The sequence below is a fragment of the Hippopotamus amphibius genome, chromosome 1 (assembly GCF_030028045.1).
Source record: "Hippopotamus amphibius kiboko isolate mHipAmp2 chromosome 1, mHipAmp2.hap2, whole genome shotgun sequence".
Lineage (NCBI taxonomy): Eukaryota > Metazoa > Chordata > Mammalia > Artiodactyla > Hippopotamidae > Hippopotamus > Hippopotamus amphibius.
Genome location: NC_080186.1, coordinates 32,701,557 through 32,722,685, shown reverse-complemented (window position 1 = coordinate 32,722,685; position 21,129 = coordinate 32,701,557). Strand labels below are relative to the sequence as shown.

At 57.9% G+C, this 21,129-nt stretch overlaps 2 protein-coding genes across 3 annotated transcripts in view; both read right to left on the bottom strand.

The window, feature by feature from the left end:
* The window catches only part of KCNQ4 (potassium voltage-gated channel subfamily Q member 4), a 52,131-nt gene extending 38,006 nt beyond the window's left edge, over positions 1 to 14,125 (bottom strand). For both annotated transcript variants that reach the window (XM_057744602.1, XM_057744611.1), the window contains exon 1: positions 13,812 to 14,125. In XM_057744602.1, coding sequence (XP_057600585.1) covers positions 13,812 to 14,125 — 314 coding nt within the window. The remainder of the gene's footprint in view (positions 1 to 13,811) is intronic.
* An 80-nt stretch (positions 14,126 to 14,205) lies between these two features.
* Positions 14,206 to 16,297, bottom strand: LOC130856790 (proline-rich protein 2-like). Its single transcript, XM_057741674.1, has 4 exons — positions 16,285 to 16,297; positions 15,433 to 15,642; positions 14,537 to 15,053; positions 14,206 to 14,428 (listed from the first exon to the last, which is right to left on the bottom strand). Exons 1-4 carry the CDS (start codon positions 16,295 to 16,297, stop codon positions 14,206 to 14,208), a joined length of 963 nt encoding a protein of 320 aa, XP_057597657.1.
* Between the last annotated feature and the right edge of the window lie 4,832 nt (positions 16,298 to 21,129).

The window sequence follows — 21,129 nt, the reverse complement described above, 5'->3', positions numbered from 1 at the left end:
AAGACCCAGTGACTCCAACGGACATGCCATTGGGAGGAGGCGAGTGCCCAGTCCCTAGCGGGGTGAAGCAGGCCTGCATCTGGGGCCTCCTGCCTTGGTGGGAGCTGGACCCTCCACTCAGGACGCTCAGCTCAGGAGTGGATTGAGAGGCCAGACCAGGCCCGAGAAGGAGAGTATAAATAACTGTGGGGGGCCGCGATGTTTGGGCCCGTCTCCTGGGCACCGGCTGTGTTTACTGCCCAGCGAGGGGGGGCATGGCCCACACATTTGCCTCCCTGAGTTGTAGCCAAATTTCTCCAGGAAGGGGTGGCCCAGGATTAGCCCCAAACACTCCAGCTCTGCACCCCTGTCAGGCCTTCCCCCTAACTCTGCCCCAAACACTCCAGCTCTGCACCCCTATCAGGCCTTCCCCTAACTCTGCCCCAACATGGGCCCTAACCCTCCCTGACATTTCAGCCCCCCATCCTGCCTGGGACTGCATCTCCACCAGCCACAAAGGCCCCAGCGTTTGCCCCCATAAGTCCCAACTCTGCCTAAATCAGTGGGGGGGGGGGGAGGGGGGAGGGTTGGAGGGGGAGCGTGAGCAGGGCAAGGGAAGGCCCAAGCAGAGGAGCTGAACGTGTGCCAGGGATTTGAGCTGGGGCCACTGGGCACGGGGGCAGGGACGAACCTCTCCCACGGCCCTGGCCAAGACAGGAGGGCTTCGGCCCCCGGATTAGGGAAGTGCAAATCCCTCTCCCCAGCCCAGTGCCCACCCCATGCCTGTCATGTGCAGGGCATTAGGTGGCCAGACTCCACCGTGGGAGGGGCTGGCAGGTGCCCCGTTGGTCATGCATGGCCAGCTCCTCTCCCTAGCCAGCCGGGCCAAGAGAAAAAACCTCAGTGCAAGAGAGTAAGTGGAAAGATCCCCTTCCCCGTGGGGCAGCAGCTGCAGCCTGGCCCAAGCACAGAGGCACAGGGGTTGATGTGAGCTGAGTTCCAGCCTACAGGCCAGCCCAGCCTACCACACACACACACACACACACATACACAGTCACACACACACTCTGCCAACCAACTGATGGATCTTGCTTGGGACACCAGCTGCTTTTCACTGAGAGCTCAAAATAGGAGCTGTGTCCATCGGGGGGTCCTAGACAGGTGCCCGGACACCTGGGCTCCAGTCCCATATCAGCCACTCCTCAACTGAATGCCCTTGGGCAAGTCATTTCTCCTTTCTGAGCCTCAGTATAAAATAGTGTAATAAATATCTTCCGCCAGCATTATGAGAATTCAGGGGGATTCACTGAGTAGACATTAATTAAGCCCCATGACGGCCAGGCATGCCTTAAAGCATCAAGTGGGAGAGGCGATGTTCTTCCCAGCACGAGGTAGCATTTTGGACCCAGAGGCTGAGGCTCAGGGATGTGAAGAGACCTAACCAAGACCACACAGAGGGGACCTGAGCCCAGGCCAACCCTGCAGAGAGGTTTTCACTGTTACCTATTGTTGTTGGGGACAACTGACACTCTTGGGCTAAGCCTGGACACTGCCACTGACCTAAGTTTGGTCCATGCCCTGTTCTGGGCCTCAGTTGCCCCATTGGTGGAGTGAGAGGGCTGGGTGGGGTAGTGATTTCCACACCCTACGGAGCTGGCAGACAGGGAGGGAGCAAGGAACTTGGCAGGTCACTGTTCTGGGGATCCCATAGACCCCAGACCCCCTTTGCAGGTAGCCTCAGAGGCTGCATCCACCCCCTCTGCTTCAGGGCTTCCCTCAGCTCATCCACACACACCTTCCCCCAAGCCAGGCTTTGCATAAGCAGCTGAACTTTCCATACAGGCAAAATCCTAGGGCTTCAGGCCAGGTCCAGCCAGGCCCTGGCAGGGTGAGTGGGCAGCTCCAGAGCAGCCACTTAAGGGGCTGGGCCGTGAGGGGAAGGCAGAGGGGAAAAGAGGCCAAGTGGATGGCATCCCCAGGGAAGGCATTTTCCCCTACCATCCTCCTTGCCACAGCCAGAGAAGTGTTTCTAAAATACCAGTCTGCCCTTTGCACTCCCGTCCTCAGTTCCTTCCTGAACTCATCCTCCTGCAGGAAGTCACAGCTCCTCAGCCTGAAGTTCTCAGCCTGGCCTTGCTCACGTTCCAGCCTCTTCTCTGCACCCCTGCGGCCCTATCTAGGCTCCCACTCTCCTGCCCTCTTTCAGTTCTTTGCAAATGGCATGTTCAGCCCCACCTCTGGGCTTTGCTCACGCTAGTCCCTCTGCCCGGAATGCTGTTCCCTCCTCCTCCTCCTCGCCTAGTCGACTCTTACTCCTACTCACGTTTCACGTCTCAGCTGAAACCTCTTCCTCTGGGAAGCCTTCCCAGTCACAGCCGGTTTGGGGCTAGGCTCGGCCCCCACAGGATTCCACCCAGACAGCGGCCAGCCTCCTGGCACATTCCCACCCCCCACCCCGGGGAGCAGGGCGGGTGGTGGTGTTGGGGGGGGCTCTGATTCATTGCGCTGTCCCCAGCGTGTGGGATAGGGCCTGGTGCCCGGGGACTGCCAGTCAAAGCTTCCCAAACGGGAGAGCAAGAAAGAAGGAATGAAGTGGAGACAGGACCTGAACTTTAAGGCTCAACTGGTCCCCACAGCAGCCTCCCAGCAGGCAGGCCCATCAGGGCAAGTCAGGCATAATATGGTGGGAAAGATGACAGCCTCCAGAGCTGGACTTCTGGGGTTTGAATCCTGGTCCCACTACCTACACCCAGGCAAATTACTCCACCTCTCCGTGCCTCAGCCTCCTCATCTGAAACATGGGCATAACCACAGTACCTACCTCTCCTCTGGGTGTCGAGAGGAAAAGTGAGAGAAAGACGGCAAGTCCTCAGAGCAGCGTCTGGCACACAGCAGGCGCGCGAGAAGCACGGGCTGTTATTATCTTTGTTACTATTGAGAGCCGTAGCCACAGGGAGGCTGCGCCTCAGAGAGGGTGCTGACTGCCCACAGCCACCCAGCAGGAAGGTGTCTTTTGCTTTCCCACCCCAACCCACTTCCCACGTGTACACTACAAGTGCCCCCCGCCCCTGCCCGCCCACAGTGGCCCAGCCAACCTGCTCCCACCTGCTCCCAGCAGAGTCCCTGCACACTCAGGCGTCAGTTCTGTTGCCCTGGACGTTCGCCGCTTAGTGGCTGCCTGACATGCAGACCATTTAAGCTTCAGTGTCCTCTTCTATACAATGCGGTAATGACTATGCCTACCTCCTAGGGCTCTGAGGATTAAATGAAGTAGCATGTGGAAAACACCCCACATCTGGCACCACACCCTCCACAGGTTAGACTATGAAACTTATTACCATATGAAAAGGGCTACAACTCTGAGCCTCTGAGCCTGGCCCCTGGTAAGGTGATCACAGAGCCCCCCAGGTCTCCAGCCACTGTGCAGGGGCTCCTGAGGAAAGGAACTGCCTGTGTGGCTGGTACATTCTTATAGGACCTGTATACCCGCCACCCTCCCCCTGATGTCCCTTCCTCAGGGCTGAAATCAGTGCAGGCCAAGGTGAGATGAGGGGCCCAGGACCCCAAGAGAAGAGGGAGCATGTGCTGGGAGCAGAGAGAGTAAAAGCACAACAGGCCCTCTGTTCTTCACAGGTCTTTGTAGTTCATGAAGCACTTGATGCAGGTGGCGGCCCTGGGAGGTGGGCAGGTGGAGATGATAACTGTCATTCTACACAGATGGAAGCTGGAGCCTCAGAGAGGTTGAGTCACCTGCCTGGGGTTACACAGCCTTTAAGAAACAGAGGCGGGAGCCAAACTCCAGCCTGCTGACTGCTGGCTCAGTGTTCCTTTAACTGAGGGGTAAGCCCTGATTCTAGGTGACCTACCCACCCCCAGCCCAGTCTTAGCAAGAGGCCTCACTGCACGCCAAGGCAGGCCGGCCCTGAGGTCCAGGAGGAACAGACGGGGGAGACTGCTGATGACTGCCCCATCCCTCTAATCCTTCCATCCCCTCCCGGACTCCTCCCACTTCTCGCCCCAGAGCTCCAGAGAGAGGAGGCAGGATGGCGCCCAGGCTTAGGGATTTCACGCACCGGTAAAATTTTCAAAAACAATTTAGGGACTGCATGAGGTTGTCAACTTTTTATTTCGCCAAGTAAGGACATTTTTTAAAAAACTCCCAGGCCCATCATTTCATAAAAGAAAGGACGTAATCTCAGACTACAAGACAGTCCTTTAAATGGAATACATTCAGCTTTGTGAAAAAGTCACCACGGTGTCCTTATTTCTCTCAGTTCTGCCTCAGGCCACTGAAAAAAGCCTGGCTCTGCTGACGTGTGTGAGAACCATTTGGAGCTGGCCTTGGGAGTCACACAGACACGGGTTTGAATCCTGACTCCACCATGGACAAACGGTGTCATTTGGTGCACACTACTTCTTTCTGAGCCTCGGTTTCCCATCTGCAAAATGGGTACATGAACAGTGCTGCCACACAGCGGTACCCAGAGAGCTAAGTGGGCTCGTGTCTGCAGAGCACTAGTTCTGAGAGCAATCGAGCCCAGGCTCCCAGCCAGCGGTGCCTCCCTGTCCTGCCGCTGCCTATGGCTCCCCGTCATCCACAGGGTAAAGCCCACCTCTATAGCCTGACCCTTATGGCACTGGACATTCCAGACTCTGCAGATCCTGGGGCAAAGACGGTAGAGGAAAAGAGTCCCACCTCAATGCCTTTGCTCTAGCTGCTGCCTCCACCTGGATCTCACTCAGGAAAAAAAATCACAAGAGCTTCCAACTCACTGCCTGCACCCAGAGGACCTAGGGGTCTGTTTTCCACTTCTCTCTAGTCGGCAAAACCCTTCTCATCCTTAAAACCAGCCTCAACATCATCTTCATTCCCTGGATCAGCAAACACTCACTAATTACCAACCAAGCACTGTGCTCAACCCTCACCACACAGAAGAGCCCAGAATGCACAAGGGTGGGTGAAGAGAGATCAGGGGGCTCTTAAGGGCTCCCAATTAAGCCTGGGGTGGAATGCTCAGGGAGTGATTCCAAGAAGAGGTGGTGCTCAAACTGGGATCTGAAGCATATATACGAGTTTGCTAGATGATGAGGTGGGCGGGAGAGGGGAAGGAGTTTGAGGTGGAAGGAAAATCATCTGGAGTATTAAAAGCGCACCTGGTGACACTCCAAGTTGTTTCTTAGGCAAGGAGCAAAGGATGCTTGAGGCAGGGGTTCCTGACTTGGGCACTGGGGGTAGGGGAGTCACTGCTGGGGGGAGGTGGGTAGGTTTGGAGACAGATGCAGAGTTTGAGGTGCCCAGGGGATGAGGAGGCGGGGCGTTCACAGGAAGCTCAGGGATAAAAACTGCAGAGGGGGAGGCTGTCATCACAGAGGTGACCCCCCAAAGTTACAGGAGTATGTGAGACGCTCCCCCCTACACATACACAGAAACTGTGCATGGAGAGGAGGACCCAGGACAGAGTCCCAGGACAACATCGAGGGGCAGAAGGAGGAGGCAGAGCTGCTCACAAAACCCAGGGAAGAGCCAGAGGTGGGTTGAGGAGAGTCATGGGAAGGGCATGTGTGAGCGAGGAGGGCCCCTCAGGAGGCAGCACTGCAGCATCCCAGGAGCCACATTCTGGGTTCAGATCATGTCTCTACAACTTATTAGCTATGTTGACTCAAGCCCTTAATTTCCCTATCCGTAAAATGGGCCTAATTTACTTTTCAACAAAAAGGAAGATAAAGGGCATGGGGGAGGCAAGGGTCATGTGTTTCTCCTCCATCCTGTGTCTCCCCCACCAGACTGCCACCAGTCCCCAGAGGCCAGAAGATGAGAGGAGTGAATAAAATCAGGGGCTGCCCCCACCCTCAGAGCGCAGGGTGGAACTGGGAGGCAGATCTCCTCAGTTCTTAGCAACTCCAGCACAACTCTCATCTATTGCGCAGGAAAGGTGGAGAAGGCCCCAGGTGTGCTGTGTCCCTCCTCCTGGCCTCAGTTTCCCCATGTGTGAAATGAAGCCATGAACCTGCTTGAGTTCAGAGGCCCTTCTGTCTGATGCTCTGTGGCAGGACAAATGGAGGAAGGCTGAGGGGAGAGAGGCCTATTCCAGACCTGCTAGTCCTGCCCCAGGGGAGGGGGTCCCACAGGGGTCTGGGTCCCCACTGTCCCCAGGGACTGGTCCCTCCAGAAGAGGGTGGCAGCCGGGCCAAGGAGGGCAGGAGCAGAGGCGCTGGGATTGTGCTGACAAAGCTGTTCCTTCTCCCCTCCTTCTCTCCCTACCCCTCCCCTCCCAGGGGACAGCTGAGCCCGGCAAAAAATAAACCCAAAGACAGTGACCTGGACGGACCTGAGGCTCCCAGAGAGGAGCAGCAGGGAAGCAAGGATGGAGGATCTAACCACTCCCCCCCCCCCAAAAAAAGCTAAACGGTGCCTGATCTTATTCCCTCCCACCCCGCACCAACGGAGGGGCTCAAGGGGAGTGCCTCCATCCACTCTCCTTCCGTCACACTGGGAGGGATAGGTGCCACTTGCTTGACAGGGGCAACGCGTGGAGTAAATCTCGTCCAGCCCAGCTCGACGTGGGTTCCCAAGTTTTGGAAAGAGTACCCAAGGGAATGTTACTCTGCCTCCTGGTTTGGGGCAGTCAGTCCTTTCTGCTGTCTGACCTCCATCTCATCTGCTTCAAGCGGGTCCGTTTATCTCCAGCAAGCTGCTCTCCCCCCACCCCACCTGCCTGGCCTAGATGTCTGAGGAGTCTCAGGAGACCGTGTCTCCCAGATTCCCCTGCAGGGACTGTGGAGGGCCCCCGGGCCGGAGACCCCGCTCCACCCGCCGATCCCAAATCTCGGAGAGGAAGGAATCGCTGAGTTCCCTGCTCCCTTGCCTCCCTCCCTCAGGCGCTGCCCACGGATTCCCAGCCCAATTAGTCTGCTGCCTGGGGCTGCCCCTCCCGTTCTCACCCCCCCAGGTGCCAACCCCCAGGGCACGCAGATCCTGCCCTAGGGACACATTGCCCAGAAAGCCTAGAGTCCTGGGGGCAGTGCTTTACGGGGGCCCCAGAAGTCTGACCAGCGCCCTCTCCCCAGCCCCTCAGAGTCCCCGCTGGGGGCAGGTGGCCTTCTGGGTGCCGTTGGAAGTGCTGCCCAGCCCTCTGAGGGGCTCAGGGAGAAGACGCTGGAGGAGAACTCCCACCACCCCGCACCCCACCCTATAAAACTCAAGGTCTGAGACAGCGGCTCCTCCCATTCATCCAGAGTCCCTCTGTGCCAGGCAGCCCTTAAGGGTCCACGTTCCTGGTTAGCCCCATTTTACAGAGGGGGATAGTGAGGCTCAGAGATTGGGGTAGAGTGGGGGAGGCACCTTCCCAGCAAGTGTTGGGACTGAGACCTCTAAATCTCCTTTGGGGTTCCCTGTCCCTATTCCCCAGAATGATATGCTCCGGAGAGAGTGGGGGATGGCTCTGCCCTCACTGGCTGTCCCCCTGGGCACCATGGCTCCACTTCCACCTGCCTGGGGCCAGGCTAGCTGCAGAGTTGGATAACGAGGCCCACATTTCAGCCGTACAGCGACCCCCTCACGTACGCCCTCCTCCCCGTACACACACAGACGTGCTCACACCTCCTCCCTCTCCGAGAGTCCCTGGGAGAGAAGGCAGGAGAGCCCAGGGGTCCAGGCAGGCTGTGCAGCCGCCTCACTAGGCAACTCCCCGCCCCCGCCTCACCCACCCACTCCCAGGCAGGGCGCAGGCATGAGGCTCCCCTCTCTGCTCCCCGGACCTGCTACAGAGTTGATGCTCTTTAACTCTATTGGTCAAGTGAAGGAAGGAACAGTCCGTGGGACCCTAAGCACCCAGGCTGCTGTCCCGGTGCCACCGTCGCACTCGCTGTGTGACCCCGGGCACGTGTGTGATGTCCCCTGCCCCACCTTCCTCAGCATGAACCGAGGCAAATAACAGCGCCCACCTGATGCGATGTGAGGGTTCAATGAGAGAGTGCCGGCAAGAGGCTCGGCCCGGGCACGGCACATCCTAAGTGCTCCTCAGCCGTCCACAGAGACTCATCCCTCCCTGAAACCCGGGCAAACGAGCACACCCAGACACGCTCACTGTGCTGACAAGGACATCTGGCAGACCTCTCCCCAGGGAGGAACAGGATGGTGAGAACAGTATAATAATGATGGTGACATGCGAATGGCTGCCATTAGTGCCCAGCACGGTGTCAGGTGCTTTAACTCACTTGGCCCTGACAACCCTGGAGGCAGGTATGATTAGTCTGATTTTTCAGATGAGAAAACGGAGGCTCAGAGAGGTGAAGCAACTTGCCCAAGGACACATAACTGCTAAGGGTAGAACGAGACATGAACCCAAATCCGTCAGACTCAGATCCCATGCTCTTAACCTCCTGTGGGGCAGTCTCTAGAGAAAGGAAACGTCCCCCCTCCGCCTCCACCCCAGCCCTACAACGCTCACATGAGGGCCTTTAACAAGGGGGCTGCCCGCAGGTCAGACGCTAGAATGCCCTGCTGGGCCCCCTAGCCCACAAGAGGGTCGGCCCTGGCCCAAGACCCACATGGGTGCAGGGGAGGAAGGGGATGAGAAAACCTCCAGCTGGCTTCTCCAAGTCTGGGGAAGTTCACTGCACAGCCTCCTCTGGGGGCAGGGCCTTGGCCCGGTCTGCAGAGCCTTCCCCGTTCCCCAGGCAATTTCAGCTCCCTTGACTGGCTCAGAGAACCGTAAATTAATCACCCACTCAAAGTGCTGCCATCAGCCCAAGAATAATCACCTCTTGGAACTCTCCTGGTTCCAACATTCTGAGAATATAGGCTTCTGCAGCAACAGGGACTGAAGTCAGACATCCAGTAGGGCTTCCTCGATGGAAGGAATGACTGTACCATGGAGTTGGGGTGGGGTAGCAGACAATAAGAGGTCCAACCTGCTCCGGTGACCCCAAAGAAGAATGTGGAAAGGAGGGAGCAAGAGGGTGTCAGGGTGGGGAGAGAGACAGAAGGGCTAGAAGGCTGGCAGGATGCTTTTACTCCTCACCGCCCCCCCTTCTTACAAAGACCAAACAAAAGGACTGGGACTGAAAAACAGCAGCACAAAAAATTTGGGTCACACCCCCAAGACTTTCTCCACTGCAAGGCCAAGTTCTTGGCACAGTCTTCCCTACTGGCTGGGTGAGGAAAAATAGTATCTAAAGTCCTGATCTGGGAGGCAGAAGGCCTGGGTTCCTGGCATAGTTCTACCACCAACTCATCCAATGTGACCTCAGATGAGTATCTGCCCCTTTCTGTGCTTTGGTGAACCCAGCAGGGCACCACAGGGGGCCCTTCAGGAGAAGCAAAGACCAGCAAAGTCCCAGGAAGCCAGCCACCCACTCCTACATGGGTCCGGGGCTGCCCTCCAAGGCGGACTCACAAACACACACAGACCCATGAGGGCAGCCCTGCAGCTGTGGACAGGTGGAGGCAGAAAACTCAAGGGGTGGCGCCGACTCTGCTCCGTCCTAGAGAGCTAAGCTGGGGCGCAGGCCCAGGTGTGCGTCTGTGAAGGCAGAGAAAAGGTGGGAACAGCTGGGCATTAGACTTCTTTGCGTTGGATGGATGCTGTGTGTGCTCTTGTGTCATTCACGGGCAGGTGTGTCCAAGGTGCCGGGAGTGTGTACATGAGACTGACCAACGGACGGGTAGTGGGGTTGCGTGTGCGCAGAGCCGTGCATAACAGAAATGTGACTGCACTGGGTGAGGCTGGGCAGTTTCCACCCAATTCCACAAAATCCTGCCGGTGCTCACGCCACCACCGCCCCCCGCAACGGCCTGTGTGCTGGGGACGGAGGGACAATGACACAGAAGCGCAGCTCCTGAGGAGCCCGGGGTTGGGGTGCTGGCTGGAGCTGAGGTGCAGGAGGAAGACAGCACCGAGGCAGCACCAGCCCTGGGCTGAGGCTCCTCCACGCTGACCGGGTGGGCCTCTCCTGAGCCTCTGTTTCCTCACCTGCGAATGAGGAGGACCCCAGCACCTGCCTAACCGCGCTGCTGAAGGACACGAGGAGAGTGGTTTATAGACGGCACTTAGCACAGGGCCCAGCCCACAGCTGATGCTCCCTGCACATGCGATCACCAATTTCAGTTCAAACTCCAAGCGCCAAGCCCAGGCAGCCTCAGGGAGCGACGCGGAGGCCCTGCACAAGGAGTCCGGAGTCTTCCGTCCGGGCCTGCACCTGCCACTGATTCACCATGTGACATTCGTCTCCAGAGCCTCAGTTTTCTCCTTTAAAAAATGGGGCTGTCAAAATGTGTGGACCCACCTAGCAGGGATGCCTGGGGGCTCTGGGCACCTTTTTCTGGGATTATTTCCAACGCGGGCCATGTTCTTTCTCAGACGGTCAGGGTGGGAGTTTGTGGGGGGTGCCGGGGTTGGGAGCCTGAGGGCCCCAGGAGCTGCAGCTACCTCCTCCCCTCCCCATTCCCACAGCTTCTGACCCCAGGGACAGGGCTGACGGAGGATGTTTACAGAGCGTAAACCTCCGCTTAGAGAAAGTTCACGGGGCAGCTGGGAGCTGGGAGCCACAAGAGCCTCTCAGCAGCGGCAGGCTGCGCAGAAGATGCGGGGAGATGGGGCTTTGCTCTGCACCCGCCCCTTCCAGCCCTCTGACTTCAAAAGGGAGGCCGGGGTGGACTCTGACCGGGTGCAGCAAGCAGGTGAACATCCCTCCCAGAGGCTCAGAAGCAGGATGGGCAGTGATGTAGCACTTCTCCAGATTCAGGGAGTGGGGCCTGTAACGCGTTGAGGGCTGAAGTCAGGGACGGGGATAGGGGCTTGGTGACAGGACCGAGGGCCTAAAGAGACAAGGGAGAGCTCTGAGAGGGGCCAGCAATCCCTCCTTCTGGGTCTCAATGAGGAGAAGAAAGGAGTCAGCGGTTCCCACTTCTCAGAGGCTGCGGCTGCGGGCAGGAGAGGTGGAACTGGGGCTGGTCCTCTGGGCAATCTCCCGCACCTCGGGGCCGGAGAAGGTGCAGGTTCTGGGTGGGGCCCAGAGGACGTGACTGGCGGGTGTGAAGGAGGTGTCCCTTGGGGTGAATGTACCTGGCTCACCTCCATTCCCTCCTTGCTGAGTCTTTCTCTGGTAGGCTTTTCTGCTGGGGCCCCTCCTACCAGGGCCTGAGTCTCTGAGAAGGGGGTCCCAGCTACCTGTGCCCACTGGACTCTCCTCGCTCGGGCTGCCTGTGAGGGTCACTGGGGATTGGGGAAGGATCTGACCAAAAGTGCAATCATCGGATTAGAAGTCCAGCAGCAGGAAGCCCTTCCCAGCTCGCACAAGACCCTGCAGTGAGTGACCGTGAAGCCCCGCACCTGGAGCTCCTCAAGAAGAGGAGAGGCCTCCTGTGCGGCCCCCTTCCCCAGGCCCAATAATAACGTCCATCCCTCACGCTCCCACAGGCCCTCGCCACTCACCAAGTTCCTTCCCACTCAGCACCTCGTCCAAGAGGGAGGCCTGAAAGGTTGGGGTTTCCACCCACTTTGATGCCCAGAGAGTTAAAGCTCTGACAGGCGCAGTGGTCCACCCAGGACTGCACAGCACGCAAGAGGTGGGGTTTCTGACCCCTCGGCCCGCTCTGACCTCTAAGATGAATGACCAGTTCCCCGGGATCTCCAAATGTCCGGACGTTTTCATGCCACATTTCCTCTCCCAGAGCTCCCGAGAGATGCCTCAGCCCTGGGCTCCTGGGGACAAGTGGTCAGAACAAGCATTTCCCTGGCCAGGGCATTCCTGGCATCCAGAAGGGGCAGGATGTGGGGCAAAGGTACTAGTGGATTTAGCTCCTGCAGAGGAAGGAGAGGCCCCTTCAGAGGAGGTGAAGGCAGTGCTGGCTAGAGGACACGAGGCGGGTCCTTCACCCCCCGTGACCCTCATAGGGGCTGAGAGGCCAGGCCTGGGGGACTAAGGACGCCTGCTTCAGAGCCCTATTGCTTCCCCAGGCCCAGCCTCGCCTTGGAAAAGTCATCTCCCAAGAGGAGCCTGTGGCAGATGCGGCTGCGCCCTGCGGAGCCTCTCTGCCTCCGTGGGCACCCAGGCTGCAGGGTGGGCAAGGGTGCCTCAATGCCACGGCTCTTAATTACCCATCCCCTGCCCTCATCCCCAACTCCACCCTCCCTGCTACCCTAGCACAGAACCCGCAGCACTCCAGCAAGCCCTCTATGCAGCGAGAAAGACTTATCCAGGCCCTCCCAATGGGCACTGAGCGGTAGGCTACTCTTAACCATTGACCCCGACCCTAAGTCCGACCTCACATCCAGAGCAATCTCAACTCTGCCCCGCGCCCATCTGGCCCACACAGGAGGTCTCTGCACAAAATCGTGGATGCTACCTCCAGGAGCATACAGGCCGAGAGAGTTCCCTTCCTCTACCCTCCCTGTGGTAGGGAGCTCCTTTCACTTTCTTCCCCTCCCCTCTGAATTCTGTGGGCTGGTTAGGATGGGGCAGAGGCAGGCAAGCAGGCAGCAGAGGTCAGGCAGGAAGACAGACCAAAAGACAGGCGGAAACAGACAAGTAGAAGAGTGAGATTCAGGTGGATAGGTGGATAGACAGATGGGCAGACAGGCACACGGATAACTGGACAGGCCAATAGAGGCATGGACACAGACAAGCAGAAAGACTGCTGGATAGTTAGAGAGACGAAGGGACAGGACAACTCATAAACAGGCAGAAACTCACTCTGGCAGAGGGACAGCCACACAGGCAGAAGGACTACGGGACAGTCAGGTGGACAGGCAAGGGGACCACCCAGGAGACCCCAAGACCAGGGGGCCCTCTCTGGGGGCAGCAATAAGGGATTAATATCGGCACTTTTTCCAGGGACCAGAGGTCTCTCTCGGGCACCTTCGAGCGTCCGAGCGCCAGGCCCAGCCCTTCAACTGATATCTGCAGGGCCTCTCATGTTCCCGGCTGGGCCAGGCCGTCCCCCAAGACTGAGCTCTGAGCTGCCAAAATTCACTCTTTACATCCAAGAAGGGTCAGTGTTTTTGAAAGTTGTAGGAGCCTGGTGAGGGGGAGGAGGGAGCCCGCAGCCTGAGTGTTTCCAAACCTATTCCTCTCCTCTTTCTTTTCCCCCGGGGCGCCCAGAGCCAGGCCTGGTGCAGCGGCCAGCGAGCTGGGCAGGCTAGCTGGCCGAGCCTGCAGGGGCAGGGCCCACCGCTGCCACTGGGAAGTTGAGGGTGGAGGGGAAGACTGAGTGAAGACTCAGAGAAGTCAGACAGCACATGCCAGTGTCAGAACTCTGGTGGCTCAAGGGAACCCCTAAACATCTATAATTGGGGGCCAGCCCTGGTCGGGTTGGAGGTAGTCCCTGGAGAGGGACATCTCCAAGGGGAGCCCAGGTGGGAGCCCACTGTAGCTACAGAGCTGGGGAGAAGGTGATGGAAAGCGTGTGGGGGCCAAAGGGTCCTCTGTGTCTGGGACACAGGGAGACAGAAGAGGGGAAGAGGAAAAGGGAGCTGCACTTTAGTGGCTCCAGATTGGAGAGAGATGGGGGACAGGAAGCTGGACGTGGGGAGTACCTGGGACAGAGGAGCAGGGGTTGGAGATCAGGATGGAAATGAGGAGTTGAGGCGGGGGAGGTCAGAGCCAGGTCAAGCAGGGGTCAGGCCGGGCGGGGTGGGGGGGGGGGTCTGGATCGGAAATCGGGCTGAGGCCTGGAGGCAGAGAGACGAGGGTCGGCCGACCCTGGGGCCCGGGGGGCAGGAGGCGGAGCCAGGGCGGGGCGGCCGTCCCCCGGGAGCCCAGGCTCGCGCCCGGGCCGCTCGAGGCGGCAGCGCGAGGGCATGGTCGGGGACGCGGGGTCGCAGACTCACATGAAGACGTGGTAGATGAAGGCCCAGCCGCGGGGTCGCTCCAGCACGTTGTAGACCCAGTTCTGCAGGCGGCGGTAGCGCTTGTGCGCGGCCGAGGTGCGCTGGCCGCCGGCGGAGCCCGAGCCCGAGCCCGGCCCTGGGAGGGGCGCGCCCGGCGGCAGGGGGCTGCCCAGGAGGCCCAGGCGGCGCGGGGAGCCGCCCCCGCCCGCCTCGCCCCGCTCGCTCTGCACGGCCGTGAGCGCCACCAGCTCGGCGCGGGGGGCGTCCCCGGGCGGGGGGGCTAGGCCGAGGCGGCGCGGGGGGGCCTCGGCCATGGGCGGCGCCGGGCGGGGGGTGGGGGGTGGGGGGGGCCGGGGCCCGGGTCCGGTCCGGGGCGGGGGCGCGCGCGGGGCGCTCAGCGGCGCATGGCTCGGACCCGGGGCCGGCGGGGCGGCCCGGGGAGGGCGCGGTCGGCGGGGGCTAGGGGCCGGGCCGGGGCCGCTGCGGGGCCGGGGGCGGGCGCTCGGAGCCGGGGGGCCGCCGGAGCCCGCGCTGACCGCCCGCTTCCCCGGCGACTGGGGCGGCTCTTTCCGACTCCAACTCTCTTATTACGCGCTCCATGCCGCTCGCCTTTCCACCTGCCGCCGGCGCGCCGCTCACATGTCAGCCTCCCCCGCCCCGCCCCGCCCCCGCCGCCCCCGCCCGCCCCGCGGCCGCCTTCCCAAATCGGGAGGGAGCCAGCGAGCCGGCGAGGCCGGGCGGAGGGAGGGGACGCGCGGAGAGGCGGCGGGCGGGCGTCCCCGCCGCGCGGCCGGCGAGGCGGGGCGGGGACCGGTCTGCGCGGCCGCGGCGGCCCCCGGGGGCAGCGCCGGGGCCGGGGAGGGGGGGGGCCGGCGGGTGCGGCCGCCTGGGACCCGAAGGCCGGGCTGGGGGCGGGACGCCTCGTGGGAGGTTGCGGCGAGTGGGGCGGGGAGCCGCGGCCGCCGTCGCGGATGGGACGCGCGTCCCCCCGGAGTTTAGGTGTGAGTGGATGCCGAAGTGCCTGCTGTGCGTGCCCAGTGGGTGGCTGTGGCTCCGCAAGGTGGTGGGGTTGAGTAAGGGGGCGCGGGGCGGGGGTCCACGGCAGATGTGTGTGCAGGGTCCGGGCCGCCGGGGGTGGCGGTGTCAGGGTCAGCGAGGTGTGCGCCGTCGGGTCGTGCCCCGTGCGCGTGGTGCGGGGTGTGTAGGTGTGCCCGTGCAGTGTGGGGCGGGGTGCGCTCGGGCCTGAAAGCCCCGTGTGCGTAGCACAGTGGGCCTCAGGTGTGTCCGTTTTTCCTCCCACCCACCCCCGCCTCTGAGCGTCCCTTCTTCGGATGAGGGAAGAACCCCCACTTAGGCCACTCTGCCCCTAAGAGTCTCCTCTGATCCGAGGTGCCTGCTCCGCGCCAGCCCAGTCTGAAGCGCTCCCTTGCCTCGCTTCCAGGTCAGGACAAGGTGCAGGGCACGGGTTCAGGGCACACGGGTGTTGGGAGGTGAGCTCTGAACCAGCGCGGGGGCCAGACAACCTCCTCCCCAAAGGCTCACAGAATCTCGCCCCAAAGCGGTGAGACTTTCCCCCACGGCATTCCATCTCCAGCTGGAAAGTTCTTGGTGCCTGACCTACTCTCTCTGGCTTTGGGGGAGGCCCTTTGGTTCCCTTTAGCCCTCTTGGCCCAGCACACGGTGGTCATTTGGGTTTCCCGATCCTCCTTCCCTCTTCCCCTGACGAAAGCTTCGGCCACAACCAGCCGCTGCCTCCGCAGGCCCTGCCCCAGGGTGAAGCGCTTCCGCAGCACTCCTCCCGCTTCCTCCGGGAGGATCTCGGGGGACGGTGCTGAGCGGGAGAGGCGGGGGAGGGGGCGGCAAGGCGAGCTCGATGCTCAGCTGTCAGCAAAGGCAGCATTGATCTGCTGAGCGCCAGTGGGGGAGGGAGGGAGGCAGAGCTGCCGGCGTGCAGGGAGGGGGCTGCAGGGACCTGGGGGACCCCAAACTGGGCTTGACAGCCGTTTACACCCCTACCCCAACAGTGACCCTTTTCCCTCTGCATAGCAGGGGCTGCCTTTGGGGTCTGACCTGAATCTCTGGCTGCTCCTGGCTCCAGGTGTGCCCCCGGCCAGAGCCTGCTGCTCCTGGGCAGGTTCTGTCCGGTCCTCAGGGGTAGCTGGGGAAGGTTTCTAGACCCCAGGGCCCAGCTGTGGATGCACTGCCTAGCTAGCACCCCCTAGATATGCAGCACTGCCCTCGCAGGCTCTATGGGACTTCCTCTATCAGGGGTCCTGGGGGATGGGACTAACTTCTGGGGACTTGAAATAGTGGGAAGGAAAGCAGTTGTAAGGGATCTAGGGGTGTTTCCTGGGGTCTTTTTGAGGCTCTTCTGTGCAGAAATGGCACTTGAACACAGGTTGCCCTTATCAACACCCAGAATATCTGAAATTGGGTCTGTTCTGGGAAAGCTGATCATCGAGCTCAGCATTACCCCTGGACACCATGCCTCTCTTTCCATTTTGGGGGTTTGCAGAAGTCCCTTCCTCTCCTCGTGAGGAGCCCTCACTGCGGGAAGAGGGTCTCTCATCGTCTTTCCCAACTCCAGCTCCAGATGAGCCCCTCAAAGGCAGCAAGAGGAAGAAGGAGACTACGGCTGCACCTAGAGGGATGGATGTTAGATCTCAGGAGGGAGTTTCATGGGGCACAGGGGCCTGTTTCTCCTGTAGGCGTACGTGTAATGGGAGAGACCCACCACTTTGTAAAGTGGAGAGTCACGTGGGAGTTCCCTAGTGGCCTAGTGGTTAGGATTCTGGGTTTTCACTGCCGTGGCCCAGGTTCAATCCCTGATCAGGGAACTGAGATCCCACAAGCTGCGTGGTGAGGCCAAAAGTAAATAAATAAAAAATAAAGTGGAGAGTCATGGAACTCTTCCTAAGGGGTGGGGGTATGGGGGGTGATGGTTCTAGGAGGATGTAAGCAAAGTTTAGTTGGTGTGTGTGTGTGTGTGTGTGTGCATGGGTAATTGGAGGAGGCAGAGGAGAAAGTCCAGTTCGGAGCGGACAGGTGGCCACTGGGAGGGTCATCCGGATTCCCAGGACAGGAGCATGACCAGGAGGAAGGCCTTTCCCCACCGCAGCCTTTAGTGACTAAGACACTTTTCTGAGCACACAGCTGTCTCAGGCTCTCTCAGTCAGCCTCCCTGCTGGAGGGGGTGGGGGTGGGGGAGCTGTGGGTTCCCACCCTCCTCCTTCCCTCTCCCCCACCTGTTCCCTTCACCCCACCCTCAGCAGCTTCCTTCCCATGCACCCCAGCCCCCACATAACAGGTAACACTGCCGAAAAAACATCCCTCTCTGCCCTGACTCACTCACTCTGTCCCACCTGGGCAAGTCCGTTTCTGGTTGTGGGCTTCAGTTTCCCCATCTGTCCACAAGAAGGGGGCAGGGCTCCGAGATCTTCTGTAACTCATCACTGTCACTTTCATCCATCAATGGAGCAAGTATTGATTGAGTGGAAGCGTGGGGAGGGAGAGAGCTCCCATTTGCTGAGCACCAACTGTGTGCCAGGCCCTGCCTCTACGGGGACCCAGAGCAGCCCTTTGCATGTGAGAAAGCTGAGGCTCAGAGGACTTACCTAAGGATACACAGCCAGTATCCAGAACTGCCTGTGACCTGTCCTCTCCCCTGTCTGGGACCTACCCACTGTGCACTGGGTACTGGGATCAGTGCTAAGGGGAACCATAGATGACCCAATAATTATTCTCTAGGACTTATTCCTGCCAGGGATGGAGACTCCCAGGTCTGAAAGGGTTGAGGTCTAGAAGTGGTGAGGACCTTGGTCCCTGGGGCCAGGTTCAAGCCTGTCATTGACTGACAGCCTGCCAATGTGACTTCAGGTCAACCAAGGGTGCATGGTCCTTTCTTGGAGTGGGAAGGGGGTTTTAAGTCAGTGTTTTTCAGACTTTAGTAGCAATGGAATCCTTTTTACAGACAGATAGCACCCTAACATGTAAAAAGCATTCAAGCAGAGGTGTTCTGGTTGAATTGAGGTGAGGAGGTCAAGGTTCTACCCATCAGACCTCCTCCTCCTTTCTCTCCACACCCCAGAAACTGTTTGGGTTTTCTTACATCTAAGTGTTGCTAGAAGTCAGATGAGGGGAAGTCTCCACTGGCAACGGCAGCGGGAGCCTTCTTGGGGATGGGGTAGGGAAGACTTGGAGGGGTGCAGAGAAGTGCAACCAATAATGCCTGCAGCTACCATGAATGAGGCCCAGAGCCTCGTGTAGGATGCCTTAACTGCGTCATCTGTTTCAGCATCCCAACATCCCTCTGAGGTAATCCTATTCACGTCCCCACTTTACAGATGAGGAGACTGAGACTCAGTGAAGAGACTTGCCTAGTATAGCTCTTTACCCCTGTGCTGTAGTCAAGGTGTGTGTGTGTGCAGGTGGGGTGTGGGAATGGGGAGGATGTAACAGAACATGGGGGAGGAAGAGCAAGCTTGACAAGGGGGACAGAAGGGACCTTGAATGCTGTGCTGAGGGTCCAGTTTGGCCTGATAGGAAACAGGGAGCCTGGCTGGGGCTGAGCCTGGGCATGCCACAGATGCTCGGGCTCTGTAGGAGAAAGTTCAGGACAGGGAGGTCTGCAGTGGAGGGTGGGGGGCACAGAAAGAGCACTGGACAACAGGTTATGCCTGGGCTTCCTGGCTCCACCTTTGGACTAACTGGTGACCTTGGTCACTCCACCTCTGACCCAACTTCCCTGGCTATCGGAGGACTAAATGAAATAATACATGAAAAAGTCACAACCATGCAGGGAGCTCTGTACAGATGTGAACCACTGATCTTACCACTATTCAGGTGTGTGTTCAGCTGGGGCCAGGAGATGCTGTGAGAATTCCCTAGTCCTAGCAGCTCTTCTCCCTATGGGAAGTCTTCCTAGCAGGAGGGGATCGGAATGGGAGGTTCTCATGGGGTGTTGGCCTCCAGAGAGCCACCTCCACTGAGAGGGGAGGAGGAAGTATGAGAGAAAGATCAGACTTGCTTCCTTTTCCCAATGAGGCCAGAGAGGACAAGAGACAAAGGCCACCTGGCAGGTAGAGGTGCTGGAGGGACCCAAGGAGTTTCTCCACCAGATCTGGGTGTGCCACTGAGCTGTCCCCAGCTCAGCCCCTGCTGGCCTTCTGGGCCATTCAGCTCAGAGCCACAGGAAGTGGAGAGGGAGCAGTGTCGCTGAGCTCAGTGAAAGTGAACCCCCATTGATTCTCAGGGCTGGAGGGGGGCCCACAAGGAGGAGACAGTGAGGGAGAAGGGGGTGTGGAAATGAAGGTCCAAGACATCCCTTCTTGCACTGCTTCTCCTCTGCCTTCAGAATTCTTCCTCCAAATCCTGGAAGACCATGCAGAAGACAACACGACTGCAGCCCTGCAGGCAGGCTCCATGTTCTCACTGAGAATCACTAGGACAGCGGAGTTTGTTGGAAAATGAGGAGGAAGGACTTTTCTGAGTTGCCGAGAGTGCAATGGGAAAAAGCTTCCCTTCTCTCCTCTCCTATGATCAGATAAACTTGGAGGAGGACTCAGGGAGGGCGGGGATGTGAGTAGGAGGGATGGCAGATTGAGTGTCAGGGAAGGGGGTTCTGAAAAGGGATGAAACTTGGTAAGGGAGATAGAGGTTCAGAGAGGAGAATGGGGGCTCAGAAGGGAGACTAGGAGCTCAGTGACAGGGATGGGAGGCCCAGAGAGCACGACTGCCAGGTCAAACTCGATCAAACGCCTGTTAAAGTCTCTCCTCCTTAAAGCAGTAGATATACAATATAAGTGCTGGATAATTAAAAAACATGAACACATATCCAAGTTCAAAGGCAAGAATGAGAAATCTCTAAGGGCCAGAAATGAGAGGGAATTCCAGTGGTGAGCAGAAGTCGCAGCTGTACCTCTGAGGAGGGATGTGGCATTCCAGTGGGGTGGGAAATATATTTGCAGATCCCACTAGTAGCAGGGGCCTGGGAAGGTTCCTTGCTTAAAGCTGGGCCTGGGAAAGTGCTGCCTGCCATAAACAGGACTAAATATTTCTGCCTGCTAGCCATCTGGTCCTGGCTTTGGTTAGAAAGAGGACCCATGACTAGGACACCTTACGCCCGTCTACAGGGGATGTGGACTCAGGATCTGACATTCACACCATGCAAAAATCCCAAAAGACTCTTAAGTTTGGGGCTGGTGCATTTCTACAAGGCTTGGGCAGATACAACTGAGAAATCATTCTATAGGATGGCCTCCATATCCCAGGGTACAGTCAGGAAAATGTGCTGAAAATAACTATCTCAAGGATAAACTTCACAACACATAAGAAATACAATATCTGAGAGACACCTCTCCATGGGAGAATACATATTTAAAGACCTAGAGATAATGGCGCAATCTGAAAGGAAGTTTAATACAGTTAAAATCTTCAAGAAGATAAAGGAAGGAATAGTATCTATTAAACAAGAATAGAAAGATATCAAACAGAAACGTAGCAGATATGAACAGAACTATCTAGAAATTTTGGAAATTTTGGATAAAGAAGATGTGGCATATATATACAATGGAATATTACTCAGCTATAAAAAGGGATGAGATGGAGCTATATGTAATGAGGTGGATAGACCTAGTCTGTCATACAAAGTGAAGTAAGTCAGAAAGAGAAAGACAAATATTGTATGCTAACTCACATATACGGAATCTAAAAATGGTACTGATGAACTCAGTGACAAGAACAAGGACGCAGGTGCAGAGAATGGACTGGAGAACTCGAGGTTTGGGAGGGGGCGGGGGGTGAAGAGGAAGCTGAGACGAAGCGAGAGAGTAGCACAGACATATATATACTACCAACTGTAAAATAGATAGCCAGTGGGAAGTTGTTGTATAACAAAGGGAGTTCAACTGGAGGATGGAAGATGCCTTAGAGGACTGGGACGGGGAGGGTGGGGGGGACTCGAGGGAGGGTGGGGGGGGAGTCAAGGGAGGGAGGGAATATGGGGATATGTGTATAAAAACAGATGATTGAATTTGGTGTACCCCCAAAAAAATAATAAATAAATAAATAAAATTAATAAAAAAAGAAGAAAAAAGAAAATTAGTCACTGACATTTTAAAAAAATCATTAGGTTAGTAGAGTAAATACAGCTGAAGAGAGAATAAGTTAATTAGAAGCTAGAACTGAGGACATCCTTCAGAGTGAAGCATAGAACAATAAAACGAATAAACATATGAAAGAAAAGACAAAGAAGACTGAATGAGAAACTCCAGCATATATATTATTACTTCCAGAAAAAGATACTAGAAAGAGTGACTAA

Excerpts from the sequence above, each read along its gene's own strand:
- LOC130856790 (XM_057741674.1), bottom strand. Across the intron at positions 15,054-15,432 it reads CTCCCCCAAAGCCAGAGAGA|GCCCGAGCGCACCCCGCCCC; the intron begins GTAGGTCAGGCA and ends CGGGGCTTTCAG. Across the intron at positions 14,429-14,536 it reads CCCTCCGCCCGGCCTCGCCG|GTGGAAAGGCGAGCGGCATG; the intron begins GCTCGCTGGCTC and ends CGCCGGCGGCAG.